At 40.6% G+C, this 15,140-nt stretch overlaps 1 protein-coding gene across 1 annotated transcript in view; it reads right to left on the bottom strand.

Moving 5' to 3' along the window:
- Positions 1-11,316, bottom strand: part of LOC122734846 (guanine nucleotide-binding protein subunit alpha-14) — a 279,113-nt gene extending 267,797 nt beyond the window's left edge. The window contains exon 1 of the mRNA XM_043975957.1: positions 10,694-11,316. Coding sequence (XP_043831892.1) covers positions 10,694-10,817 — 124 coding nt within the window. The 5' untranslated portion in view covers positions 10,818-11,316. The remainder of the gene's footprint in view (positions 1-10,693) is intronic.
- Between the last annotated feature and the right edge of the window lie 3,824 nt (positions 11,317-15,140).

Raw genomic sequence — 15,140 nt, 5'->3', positions numbered from 1 at the left:
TGAGAGTGGGGACTATGCCGTTTTCCCCCATTTACCCACAGTGGCTCCAGAATATCTCATGCTTAATGCTCATTACTGTTGAGGTGAGGCAGTGGGGAAAGCACTGAATTTAGAGTAAGAGAACCTCAGTCTCAATACTAGCTTTGTGATCCAAGTTGCTGAGTCTTTCTAAGTCTCAGTTTTTTCATTTGTAAAAAGAGGGTTTTGGACCAGATGGTCCCATGAGGTATTTTCTAATTCTAAATCCTGGGATCCATAGTTACTTACTATTATCCATGAGCCTCAGTTGCTTCATTTATTAAACAATTTAGCATGGCATATTAGCTCTAGAACCCTAGATTTGTAGTTGGGAAGACTTGAGTTTGAATCCTGCCCAGGACACTCATTAAGTGTGTGACTGGGTAAATCACTTAACTTCTCTGAACCTCAGTTTCCCCATTTGCAAAATGAGGGGATTGGAATCAACAATCTCTCAAATTCTTTCTAGCTCTTGAGAGAAGTGATTATTTTTCTATCATATTAATAACCAATTCTTACATTAGAATCAAGTTTTTTTCCTCTTTATTTCCTTATTCAGGGACCAGCCCTGTAAGTCAGTCAGTCAGTCAGTCAGCCTCTGAAGGACATTGCTGATGGATGAGATTGCCCCAAATCCTCTGGGAATAAGCTCTTCAATCTTAGGCAGGCCCTCACCTAACTAGAGGACATTACTTCTGTTTAGAGTGTAAATAGAATCTAATCTAAGGTAAATTCCAGCCCCAAAGCATCAAGTCTATGGCCCTGCACCCCTCTATTGGAGTCTAGGGTAACCCAAATCATGAAGGAGAAAACCAACCAGAGTGGTCTGGGTAGAGTTGAATTCCTTTGTCCAGAATGCTAAAGGTGGCTGAATTTCATTATCAAGCCACATTCTCAGCAGGAGGAGCTGAAGGCTTTTAGCCTAGCTTCTCATTTGAAAGTCTATCCCTCATTAATTCTTCACCAATTGGGGTTGATTTTTACCTGTTAGGAACACCCCCTTTTCCAAAGGTTTCTAAGCATTCAGTGATCTCCATGGTTTTGTCTTTAATTACAGAGAAAAACCACTGACCATCAATTTATTGATGATCAGCTAAATTAATTAATAAATTGATTAGTCTAAAGGAAAAGAAATGTCCCCTAAGAGACCTTATGTCCTCAAGTATCAAAGAATTTAAATAATATTGAGAGTCTTTGGATTGTTTCATTTAGTTCTGATGAATTTATGTGAAGAAAAAAGTGAGGAAAAAGGAATACACTAGGGAAGAAAGGTAGAGAAAGGAGGTAGAGCTTACTATTTCATATAATAAGGATGTGAGGGGAAAAAGACTATACCAGCATAAAGGAAGGAGAAGCACATACTTTTGCCTGAACTGAAGCCGGTTAAACTCAAACACAACAAAATAGAAATGGTTTGGAGTAAAAAGATAATAAAATTAAAGAAGTAATCATCATGAAGAAACAGGAACAATGACAAGGTTTAAGAAGGTGGAGAGAATAACAGCCAGATTAATTTTATACAAAAGAAATATCAACTTCAGAAAGTGGATAATGAAGTAGAGAATTAAAATGACAGAAAGGGCAAAATCCGGGAATAGGGTGTGAGGGGAGGAAAAGAAGAGGGGCAAGAATGGAAGCAGATTTCTTATTAGTGTTGAGTACACACTCATGCTCACTAGTTTCTTCACTGTGGAAAAAAAAAAAAAGAGGATAGGATCTCTCAAAGGATGTCTATCTCCTGTGCCGAGTACTCTTCTTGGAAACATTGTAAAGACCTAATGAATGATTTTTTCTTTCGTTTATAACACTATTGGATTGTTAGGGAGGGAGGGTACAGGTGATCAACAATAATTTTCACTGCCCTTCCCTACCCACTTTGTCTCTGGAGATGTAATCAGTCACACTAAATAACCGGCTCATTATAAGTTTAGGAGCAGAACATTGGCCCCATCAGGTTTACATAAGTTCCTCCTGTGCTACTTTAGGGAACTGATAGCAAATGAAAAGTTAGTACAACGACAATGGCTGAAAACCCCCAGTTAGGAATTCATAGTATTTAGGCAGAGGTGTAATTTTATGCCTGAATTAGAATTTACATTTTTTTCTCTACTTAACCCCTCTTTAAGAGTTGAGGCAATTGTACCTAATAACATCTGCTAATAGTCATTGGTAGGAAAAGCTGGAGAAAGAACAGACCTTTTCTTGGAATTTCCCTCAGATATTATGGAGGTGGTTACAACTGAGGGTTTCAGCGCCAGTCTTTGCTCTGAGATGCTTGTAAAAATGATGGCCCTAGGGGGCAGTTAGGTGACAGCTAGGTGGCACAGTGGATAAGTGTGAGACACTTGACACTAGCTGTGTGACCTTGGGCAAGTCATTTAACCCTCATTGCCCAACCCCCCCCCCCAAAAAAATGATGGCCCTCCTCGATCTCTCCCCTCTCCTCCACAGTTCAGTCCAACTTTTTCTTTTGTCTTTTGCCTATGAGTCCTGTGATATCCATCTGGTTTTTGGCTTAGTTCTTGATTTTCCTACTTCTTTTTCCCCACTGTCATACTCTCAAATCACAAATTCCCAATTAACTCACTGAGTTTATATAAACCCCACAGGACCAACCCCCTTAAACATTCAAAAGTCCTAGTGGTGAGACCAAGACTTGTTCACAACTGGTTCATATTTCAGATGGATTGGTTCAATCTAGATGTGTTTTCACTGAACAATGGAATCCTAGACTAAGTGGGGTGGCTTGATTGTCTCAATCCACCTCCACTATCTTTTAATTAATGTGGCTTTATCAAGGGCAGGTAGATGGCACAGTGGATAGTCCTGGCCTTGGAGTCTGGAAGATTTATCTTCCTGAGTTTAAATATGGCTTCAGACGCTTATTAGCTGTGTGACCCTGGGCAAGTCACTTAACCCTGTTTGCCTCAGTTCCTCATCTGTAAAATGAACTGGAGAAGGAAATGGCAAACCATTCCAATAGCTTTGCAAAGAAAACCCCAAATGGGGTCACAAAGGATTGAACAAGACTGAATAATCAAGTACAAGAAATCTGCCCCTACCAGCATCCCACAACAGAGTCTGTTGGGCATCTTTTCCCCTAAATACTTACAGGTCTGTGATTTTGTCAGCACTGGAAACTCCTTGTCTTAAAACTCCTTCCACCAAAGCAGTTGGGCTATGATTAAGGAGATAAGTCCTAGGGAACTATCTGAGATACATGGAGGTTAAGTGACTTGCACAGAGTCACAAAGCTAGTGAGACAAGGAATATGAATCCTACCTTACTACAAGAAGCTCAGCATTCTATCTAATAAGCCAAGATACATACATACAGAGAGAGAGAGAGAGAGAGAGAGAGAGAGAGAGAGAGAGAGAGAGCGAGCGAGCGAGCGAGCAGCTTTTTCCTTCTCATTCTCTCATATTCAAGCTCCTTGAGGGCAGGGATTATATCTTTTTTTTCTATCCCAAGTACCTATCATAGTGCCTAGCAAGTGCTGAAAGTAATTCATTAGCACCAAAAAAGCCAAAATCAATTTTTCTTCCCATTCCTCTAAAACAGGACTCTGTATGTGTTGTTTCTGCTATTTTTATCTTAAATCTTATATGCCAAACATTTCCTTATCAGATTTACTTTTTGTTCCCAGTGTCTGCCTTTGGTTTTCTTCCCTTACGGTTTGCACTTCACAATGCAGCTAATACTTTAGTCCTAACAGGAATAAACTGGCCAAACAAAGAGTATCACAGAAATTCAACCATTTTTTTCACTCAAACCTGGTTTTCTCTAGCCAAGCTTGCCAATGATTGAGGACTGCTTCCAAATTATTTCACTTAAAAGTGACAGAGAAAAATGTATTCAATTGCAGAAATAAAATTCAAACCACTTATAAAATGACTCTCCCTATTTCATCAGCAACCTTCCTAAAAGTAATTCACTTTGCTTCTTTAATTCAAAAGTCTTTTTTCTTGTTTGTAAAACTAATCATTCTTTTGTATTTGGCATAGAACCAGAGAACTACAGAGGCTTAAGGGACCTCAGGGGTCAACTAGTCCAAGCCAAATCATGAATCCAAATCTACAATATCCTTGTGTGGGGGCATCACTTCTGCTTTTAAAGACTCACTATTACCTGAGGCACATATTTGCATATTTTGGACAGCTCCAATACAGAGAAGCAAAGTTTTACTTATGTTAAACCAAAAATCGACCTCTCTGTAGTTTCCACCCATCAGTCCTAGTTATGCCCTTTGAAACCTAGCAGAACAAGCTTCTCTTTTGCCCTTCCATATGGAAAAAAACCCCACACTTTAAAAAACTGAATTCAAATAATTGCCTCATACCACCCCAAAAATCTTCAGTTTTGTAGACTAAAATATCCCCAGCTCCTTAATACATTATTTGTATGTCATGACTTAGACTATCCATATCCCATTTAAAATGTGGCACCAAGAACTAAACCTAAGTTTCCAGATGTGGTATGATCCCAAAGGCAAAGTATAAAAGGATTATTACTTTCCTGAATCTAGACCTGGACTTAGCCTGAGGGCAATATTTTGGTAATTGCATTTCAATATAATTGGTCTCTTTTGTAATCCTGTGGTTTTTTTCCACGTTAGGCATTTAAAACATTATTCTGAAAATAGGCTTCCTTCACCAGACTGCAAAAAGGGGTCCAAGACCCAAAAAGCTTAAGAACCCCTGCTCTAAACTGCATCCAAATATATTCGATTTTTTTCTCCTATACCAACACTGTACTAACACAAGTACCTTACAGTACTATAAAACCCCCAAGTTTTTATCACAAAGTGTTTGCTAGCTACTTTCCAGAATTGGCATCTTCTCCTTACTCAGTATGTTATTTCCAGCTTTTCTTCCTTGCGGGGGGGGGGGGGGGGGGTAGCTTGAACTCTCAAGCAAATCTCTCCTAAGTCATTGTGTCCCTATCTGATAAGGCCACCTCCAATTCCCATTATTTATGGGTAACATCTGAAAGAGCATTATAATGGAAACCAACGAGATATTGGGGTCTGTAAGCAACATCTTAGCTTTAAGAACCTGAGGAGGAAGAAAAAAGAAGGAAGAAAAAGGTAAGGATAAAAGTGCATTATCAGGAATGATGATAAACAAAGTTTTGTTTCAAGACAGAGAGATAAAGAGGGACTGAAAGAGAGAGAGAGACAGACAGACAGACAAAGACACACACATACACACACAGAGAATATCACATGAAAACTGGTTTCCTTTTATCTTCTCCAGAAGTAGCAATTCTATCTCTTCCTCTTCAAACATCCCAATCACCTACAAAGAAACGTCTATTTGAACTTCCAAAATACTCAGTGCCACAAAAGATGCTTTTAACTAAGAACTTGCTGGCTAAGGTATGGGCAGAAGACCAAGGCATGTCACAGACTAAGTTCTTAGTAAGACTGTGTTGGTAGCAACTGCTACTATATTCAGATGATAGCTATACAATAAAATGCTACACTCCTTTACAAGGTAATATTTAGCTGACACTTGGAATTGTCTCCTTGACTTTCCTGGGTTGCGTTTCAGTTTATTGCTGCATCCTTTGCCAAAAAAAAAAAAAAAGCAAGCTCACTAGCAGTATAAAAATGCACCTTGGAAGACATTTAAGATCCTGCTCAATTACACTGGCACCTGGAATTCATCAATGATAAACGCTAAATCCAGGAAGACAAAAAAGAGGTAGGAGGATGAAGAGGTGAAGGAAAGGGATGTATATACAAAAGATATTTGCTTTTGTTCCCCCTATCAGATCTTAAATCTTTTTCACTTGCTAATGAATAAGAGAGGTTGCTCTGAATTTTCTTTTCATCTCCTGTTCTTCCCACTTAAGAAAATTATTTCTAGCAATTACTCATTATAAATCCATTACAGCAAAACAATCTTTATTGCCTAGCTTCAATTATCGTAAGTAAACACTCCTCTTGCTGTAATTTTTAAAAGAATGTGGATAAATTTTTGGGAAGAGCACTGGCCTGGAAAGTCACAACACATGGGTTCTGGTTCTTATCTGTAGAACCAGTCAGCTATCTAACCTCCAGCAAATTGTTGAATTTCTTCACCTTTAACATGACTGACAATAGGACATTTTAATGACCCTGAAGAAACTTTTGGCCACTATCAATCTTAACCAAATCTAGCATTTTTTTGTTACACAAAGGCTAAATTCAGGCTTACTAAAGCTGGCAATCCAAGACAAAATAGTCTCCAAAGTCCAGGTTCCTGTCCACATTGAATTACCAGAATGGCCATTTAGTGGGTGTCTCTGCCTCTTCTTCAATTATAAAAAGAATAGCAAGAAGGAAATTGTTTTTCCCCTAATGTCTTTTCTGGGACATTTAAGAATAAAATAAATTTTGATTTGAAAATTGATCTTCAGATGTTTGCTTGACTATCTGATTTGTTATAAAAGATGGGGGAGAATATTTTGGGTATCTGTGTAGATAAATGGCTACTACCACGATTTGGATTGGGTGACAAATTTGGACTCCATGAACCTCAAAAGAGAAGTTGCTGAATCATGGTGGTAGAAGGAGTGTCTAGATGTAGCAATGGGAAGCAAGGAGTATTATGGTTTGCACCCCCCACACACAAACACAACTGAGGAGGCTAGGAGAATGTGGGGTGATAGATTTACAGATTTATTTTTTAAAAGGAAGAAAAGAAAAAAAGTGTATCAATGAATCATTTAAAAATTTACTTTTATTCTGAACTTAAACACCATCCCCATAAGCATTTCTATATATGTGGTAGAACAGAAAAAGATAATTATACATGGTACTGTAGATCTCTATTACATGTCAATTGAATTTGAATGTACTTAAAAACAATCTACAACTTTCAAAGCTGTCTTGCTAGTCTGTGCTTCTTTCTGTCCTTCCTTCTGTGTCCTTCAATGGATCATTTGTTAAGAATTAACAGAAAAAAAGCAGAAGGAAATCCAGAAGGGGACAAAACCAACCAGGGCAACGTTGGAACTAACATGATAAATATGAAATATACTTTTTTAAAAATGCCTATACTTGATGGGGTTTTATGATTTCATATGCAGACCTTTTTCTTCTGTCCTTTGCAGATGTTGGCAAAATTCATAACAAGAAAAAGAAAAATTTATTTTTTAAAAATTATTCTTGGGGTCCTGGGGCAGTTCCAAATCATGTACATTAGAGAATAAAGTCATGGACTGTACTACTTAACATTCTGACCCCAAAAGCTGCCAAATGAATATTTTGGTGAGAGCAGAGTAAATCCAGGCACTTCTCGTGAATGGGTAAAAAAAATTTCCATTGTACTGGATAATAAAGAAGTCATTGCTAGACAGTGGAGCTGGAGCCAGCTCAAATTGGAGATTGTTAAAGTTTTAGTGCGAGCATTTACACCTGGAAATCAGCAAACCCAACAAGTTTGGGACTGGTTTGTTGCTTTGTTGATAGTATAGACTTTAAAAAATGGAGAAAAAGTTATAAATGCAGATTAAATACAAAAAGGTGTTGTGTCTACATTTTTTCCCGTGGAGTACTGGTTGTTAAGCATCTACCAGTACACCACTGTTGATGACCTAAGCACAATTTCTTATTTTTATTTGTATTTATTTTTTATTTTTGTGAGGCAACTGGGGTTCAGTGACTTGCCCAGGGTCACACAGCTAGTAAGTGTCAAGTGTCTGAGGCCACATTTGAACTCAGGGCCTCCTGAATTCAGAGCTGGTGTTTTATCCACGGCACCACCTAGCTGTTCCCCTAAGCACAATTTCAACAGAAAGGTAAGGAAAGAAACTCAAGTGGAAGGAGGCATCAAGCACAGAAAGCTTTCTCTAGAAGTCTGGTATTAAAGAAAATGAAAGAAATGTCACAATAAAATTGGGGAAAAAGAGGATTTTGGATGGAGAGAATTTTTTTCCTTTCGGGGACCTCAACTGACAAGCTTGGGCCATCTGTTCTAATGGGTAGGGAAATGAAGTAGGAAGAAAATGAAACTACTGTGGGGAATGAGATATAAGAATCAATATATCATCAATTCTTTAATTCCTGAAGTAGCAATAGGTCAACTGAGATCAGATAATACAGATTTACAGTAGATGAAATCAGCATTATTGTGATAACTTCCAGCCACAATTACTAGTTGAAGAGAAAGACGCTATATAAAATTGGAGGAGTAATAGGAGAAAATGTTAGCAAGTGTAATCTTTCTTTCCCTACTCTCCTTTAGGTGCCTGGTATTGATATCAGGGCCCAGAAAGGAAATGTTACTGGAAACATCATAGGAAGAATAATTTTCCTTTCCTGGGCTAGTATATTCAAAACTGTGGCCAAAACTCATGGCTACATTTGCAGGACCTAAATCAGTTACAAAGATGTTTTCTCCACTGGAGTATTAAATGCACCTCTTCTCTAAGTGTATCCAACACCAAGTATCTATAAGATATATGTGGAAAGTCAGAAAATGCAAGCAAGCCATTGGCTCTTTCGTTCCCATCTAACTCAACTTTGTCTCTGTCATGTCCTATTTCAGATGTGATCACCCTTCCACTGTGCCTTCTGAAATGTATATGCCATAATTTACAAACTACTTTTTATCTTATACCATTTCCAGCCTCTCCCATCTTTTGGCACTCATTGAGATTTTACTGCCTTACTGCCTTTCTCTCTGGATACCACATTCCTGGCCACTCTTTCTAGTACTAACAAGACATTCCCCATGACTCTTCAGTTGTAGTGGGGGAATCATAATACTCCTTGTTTCCCATTGCTACATCTAAACACTCCCTCTCTGTTGATAGAGAAGCCAGATTTTATTAAGTAGAAATTGGACATAGGGCTGAACTAAATAAGATAAAATTTAATAGGCACAAATGTTCGAAAATGCACCTTGAGTTTTAAAAAAAAACCAACACAACTTTAGAAGATGGGAGAGGCATATCAAGATAGAAGTTTGTGTAAAAATCAAAATCTGGGTGGGGCATGGGGACTTTAAAGGAAAGATTTGGAATGTTTAATCCCAAGAAGAGAAGATTTGGGGAAAACATGGTAGTTGTCTTGTACAAAGTTGTAGCTTAAATGTTGGCTAAGGTGAATGGGCACCTTGAATATTATGGCTTACCTGTGGATACCACAGGATTTAGGATTTTAACACAAATTGTCTTTCACTTATTGGTTAAAAGAAGAGATTCTTAACATTTCCTTTGTCATATAGCCCTATGACAGCATGACAAATGAAAAACTGGAGAGACCGTTTCTGGGTAATTAAGAATATGTATTAAACTTGTAATAATACATAAATTGATAGTAAACTGTTTCTCTCTGTAACCATAGACCGTGAAGAGACTGGAAGCCTCAATATAGTTTTGGAAAAGGAAGTGCCCTTGACAGGTGAAAAATCAACCCTAATGAGTGGACTGTTCTTAAGAACCTCTTTAGAGGGTTAGTTGTTTAGAGGCACAAAGATTAAATAATTTGCCCAGGATCACATAGCTAGTGTAAGAGGTAGTATGAGAGCCCAAGTGTAGATCTTACTCCAAGCCCCTCAAATAAAGTGGCATTAAAGTAAAACGGTACATAAATATATTAAAAATTTAATTAAACATAACCTTGTTTGGTCACTTACATGAAGAGTACTTAAGCAGTTAGCAATAATTATTAACCTTAGACAGGCACAGAACAAACCTTAAAGTTAATCTCCAGTGCCTCTCGCCCTACTACCACCAATTTTTCTCCTAAGACATACTATTCAAGGCTACGATATAAAACACACACACACACACACACACACACACACACACACACTTTTTTTAATCGGTTTTATTTATTATTATTATTATTAGTGGGGGGGGCAATGGGGGTTAAGAGACTTGCCCAGGGTCACACAGCTAGTAAGTGTCAAGTGTCTGAGGCTGGATTTGAACTCTGGTCCTCCTGAATCCAGGGCCTGTGCTCTATCCACTGCACCACCTAGCTGCCCCTAAATGATCTAAACACTTTTTTTTTTAACCCCTGGTGAGGGGCACTGCAAGCTATAGGGTTTTCTGGCAGCAAATCCAGAACTTTACATAGAGCGTGGGAACCACCCCAGAGGGTGTTTGAAATAATGACAGTCAGGACTTAGCTTCACAGGGGGCTGGAAAAGTGGCAATAAGGCAAAGGATTGAGTGTTGGGCGGAAATCACACAGTGAGGAGGTGGGAATAGACCAGTCTCAGCGCATAAATGGAGTGAGTTTTGGTACTGTACAACCAACATTCTTCACGTAAAGGGCACCTCAACGGTCCAGTCCCGTAGGCTTTTAGCTACGGAGGTGAGGAAAGAGGGGAAGGAAGATTTATTGTTTTAGGAGGAAAGCAAAAGGGAAAGAAGAAAAGCAGCGGGTTAAGACCGTGGTTAAGTCCCTGGCCCAGATTTTATGGAAGGGTAGCCTTTCGCTGCTAAAAGGTCAGAAAAGGAAGGGAGAAAAAGTACCGTGGGAGGAACTTAAATCTCCAAGGTTGCAAACTGCCTGACGGAAAAAATGAAAAAGGTGCGAAATAAGAGATCTGGAAGTCATTAGATTACTAGAAATGAGTCTCAGGGTGGGGCGCTGGTATTTTCCCCAGCGCATCCTCTGAGGAGCGGGTCGGTTGGATGTTTTTGCGTATATTACGGCGCCTTTTAGTGCACTCACCCAGCAGCAGCAGTTTGAGCTCCCTGCGCGCATCCTTCTTGTCCCGGCGCAGCTGCCGCTCGATTTCAGCACTGATGCGCTGCGACTCCTTCTCCTCCGCAGACAGGCAGCAGCAGCCGGCCATGGTTTCGCGCTGCCCTCTAAGTATGGGTCACCCGGGGCGTCGGGACCAGACTTAGGACCCACTCCTGATTCTCTCCCCCAAAGTGTTTTCTCCTCCTCGGTCAGGAAGGGTTTAGTTGCAGTAAAGGGGAGGTCTCTTCTTCCTCTAAAACGCGTCCCAAGAGCTAGCCCGCTCTAAGGGGTTTCTTTCTGGTTGGCAATTCTTCCCCGAGGGGAGGGGTGGGGGCGGTGGCGAGAGGGGTGGTTCTTCAGAAGCACAAGCTAGGCGGATGCAGGGTTCCTTGAACTGGACTTTGGAGATGGCTTCCTCCAAACTCGAATGAGGCTTCTTGTATGCGCTGGAGTAGGTGGACTTAGGGAGCTGCGCTCAGTAGGAGAGGGCGCGACTGACGCGCAAAGTTAGGGTGGAGCTGCCCAGGGGCCCCAAAAGCACTGGCCAGAGGCGGCGGCTGCAGGAGGCTAGGAGAGGAGGATTGATTGGCGAGGGAGATTCCAGCCCCTAAAGCAGAAGGGGCCGCCACCCTGCCAGCAGGCAAGGTCCGAGAGAAAGGTTTCTGGTTCCTGCTGTTCGCGGCTGAGCAGGAGGAGGCGGAGCGTCCACGAACACTCCGCTGCAGCTTCTAGCCCCGAGCTAGGCACCCCTAACAAACAGCGTCTGTTGGTTACGGAGTGGGTCCGGGTGGGGGTCGCTTGGGGAGGAGGGAGCGCTAGCCTCTCCGCCTAAACCTTGAGCACTTCTCTGCTGCCGGCACTTCAGGGGAGTGGCGGCAGAGCCCTGAGTGTCGGCGCTCCCTTCCTCAGCAAATCCGGGTTCTGACAGGTGAGGGAGTTTCCACAACTCCCCAACAACTGAGGAGGAAACTGCGGAAGGTGAACGCACGAGGAATCGAGCCAAAGTTCCTGCCTTCGCTTGGGCTTTAAGCGCCACACACGTCTTCTTCCGTTCCTCAGCCAATTTCCCCAGGTGGACCGCTCTCCGGCTCCCAAATTGCTAATGTAGACAATTAAAGGGTCCTCTCTACTGCGATTTGGGAAGTGTTAAAACCCCGTTATAGAGTCGCGTCTGCTGGACTCAAGTACTTAAACTGAAGGCGCGTGTAAATATCATCTTTGGATCCTTCCCACACCCACCGGATTTGGGAATGGGCGTTCGGGGGAAAGAGGAAATGAAAACTGATGGATAGTTTGCATATTTTAGCCTAGAAAAAACCCTGCTCCTAGGAGTTAAAGCATCTGAGCAACACCTGACGTTTCCTTAATTCAAAGCAGTTGTTGATACAGACCCCTTTAAAGGTCGGTCTACGTGAGTTATTTTACATGAGGACTAGATATAATAAAGTGGCTTCTTTCACGTGTGTCCATAGATATTAATGGATGCACATGTTTGCTTGTACATCTATATATGTTTATCCTATACTGTACATCTGAGTATATTTATGGGTATATACGTATACGTGTATCTGCCTTTTAAAACTCGTGTATTCAAATTGGAAGTGCAATGTGCTGTAGTGGCTAGGTGGCTGGCCTGGGAGGCCGGAAGACCTCGAATACATTGTAGTTAGTAACCAACGTTTGATTCATTTAAGTTTTCCGTGCCCCCGGGTAACTAAAGCTGTCTAAAGCACTAAATTGTGGAGTCACTTATCTGCAGCGGAGGTGGGATTTCCACACCTGGAATCACCTAAACTGATTTAAAAAAATCACTGGCCAGGAGCACACAAAAGAGTTCTCTAAAAGGCAAATGCTTTTTTTTTTTTTTTTTTTGCAGTTTTCACCTTGCACCAGACTGAGGCATCATTAACAGGTATATAGAGAGGAGAGAGAGACCAGTAGAAAAGAAAATGTGAGGAGATTGTCTTCGGTAACTAAATTTTCTATTACTTCAAGTCTTTGAGTCAACATTTACACTCTGAACATTTTATAGCGGCAGACAATTAGCTTGTGGTGCCTAATTAAGAACAGGCAAATGTAAGTTTAGAGGGAGAATCATATCTTTTAATCATTGATAATTGGGCAGCATGCTCAGTGAAATGAGTTGCGTGTCTTTTTTTATAGAGCGTAAAGAACTTGGCAAGGTGGAGTTATTTTGCTGCAGGGCTGTACTGTTTATTTTACAGTCCAAGGAATGTAAACTAGTCATGCATTAAAAACTTCTTATGTGCATGCATTCTTAAACGTTTGCGGCTTATTTTCTCCCTCTTTACCGTAGCAGAATTAGGATGGTGCTAAGAGTGACCCCTACAGGAAGTCGGCCTGATTGAAACCTCAGTCAAGTCTGGACAACTGCCGGGTGCAAATCGCACGTTTTCACTTTTTTCATTTTCATTTTGCATTTGTGGTGTGAACTTTTAGAACTGTCAAATTAAAAAAAAACATAATCCCAAGAAAAACACTCGAGCTTGTTTGCTCAGAAAACATTTAAGAAGGGCAGCTAGGTGTCGTAGTTGATAAAGCACCGGCCCTGGATTCAGAAGGACCTGAGTTCAAATTCGGACTCAGACACTTGACACTCGCTGTGTGACCCTGGGCAAGTCACTTAACCCTCATTGCCCCAAAGAGAGAGAGAGAGAGAGAGAGAACAATCAAGCATTTTCAGGTATCTATGCTATCTGATGCTAAAAATGTGCGCGGGGGGGGGGGGGGGGGGGGGGGGGGGGAGGGAAAGCTAAGATAGGTAGTAGGATTTCAGTTAACTTTAAGAAACATTTATTAGTTCAAAATATGTGGTTGACATTGTGGGAAGAGCATGGGACTGGGGAATCAGGAGACCTGAGTTGTAGTGCCCCTCTCTACGACTAACTAGTAACCTATATAAGCTGCCAGTCAATACACATTTATAAAGTACCTACTATGTTCTGAGTACTGTGATAAGCTCTGTGGATATAAATATTTGTAAAAAACAAACAAACAAAAACAAAAAACACTTCCTGGCCACAGGGAGCTTACAATCTAATGGGGGGGGGGGAGGAACCACACACCAAAGGAAACTGAAAAGAGGGCGGGGAAAGTGCCTGGGAACCTAGAGACATGATGGAAAAATCAGAGAGGTTCCCAAAGAAGCACAAACAAGTGAAAAATGAGGAAATGTTCCAACCTGTGCTCTTTCCTTAAACGGAGGTTATGGAGTTCTGGGATCCATGAAACAGAAGGAACTAACTAGTGGGCTATATAACCTCAGGGCAAGTCATTCAGTTTCTTTACCTTTTTTTTGAGTGTGTGTGGGACAATGGGGATTAAGTGACTTGCCTAGGGTCACACAGCTAGTAAGTGTCAAGTGTCCGAGGCCGGATTTGAACTCAGGTCCTCCTGAATCCAGGGCCAGTGCTTTATCCACTGCTCCACCTAGCTGCCCCCAGTTTCCTTACCTTTAACAGCTAGATGGAAGGTTCTTAACTTGGGATGGTGAACACTTTAAAAAACATTTTGATAACTGTATATCATGTAATAGGTTTCTTTTGGAATCCTAATTATCTTAATTTCACACATTTAAAAACATTGTTCTGAGAAGCCATAGTCTTCACTAGAATGCCAAAGAGGTCCACGATACAAAAAAGGTTAAGAATCCCTGGATTATATGTTAGATTTTAGAGCTGGAAGGGATTTTAGAGATCATCTTTTTCAATACATCTCTCTTACAGATGAGGAAACTGAGGTCCAGAGAAAGAAAATAAGGTGGTTTTCCAAGATTTTCACCATGCCTCCTCCTATGGATCTTTAGGTTCCCTGCCAGTGATACTAGTTTACAATTTTAGAACAGTTTTTGAAAATAAGTGCAAAATTCTTCCTTCCTTCCTTTCTTTCTCTCTTTCTTTCCTGGGGGGGGGGGGTAATGAGAGTTAAGTGACTTGCCCAGGGTCACACAGCTGAGCACACTGAAAGAAACTGAACAAAATACAACTAAATATTAAGTACCTGCTATCTACAAAGATACAAAAAAAAAATCAATTGTTCATTGATGGAGGAAGAGACTTCTAGGTCTAGTTGGGGAATAAAATAAACATAAGCAAAAATTTTCATTATACTTAAAAGATATTACAAGTAATTGTTAACAAAATTGATGCCCATCAGTTGAGGAAAGGCCAAAGTATGGTACACGAATGTAATGGAATATCATTACCATAAGATAACAATGAATATAAATAATACAACAAAGTGTGTGTGTTTGTGTGTATGTATGTATGTATGTATGTGTGTGTGTATTGTTATGGGCCCATAGCAGCCCAGAAGTTCTCTGGGGTACATCAAAGAACCTTCTCCTTGAGAAACTAATCCAAAGGACAGACACACCTAAAGAGATAAGTGGAACTGGATAGCAGTGGAGCAA

This window comes from Dromiciops gliroides, chromosome 1 (genome assembly GCF_019393635.1).
Source record: "Dromiciops gliroides isolate mDroGli1 chromosome 1, mDroGli1.pri, whole genome shotgun sequence".
NCBI classification, from domain to species: Eukaryota; Metazoa; Chordata; class Mammalia; order Microbiotheria; family Microbiotheriidae; genus Dromiciops; species Dromiciops gliroides.
This window is presented reverse-complemented; position numbering and strand designations above follow the sequence as displayed.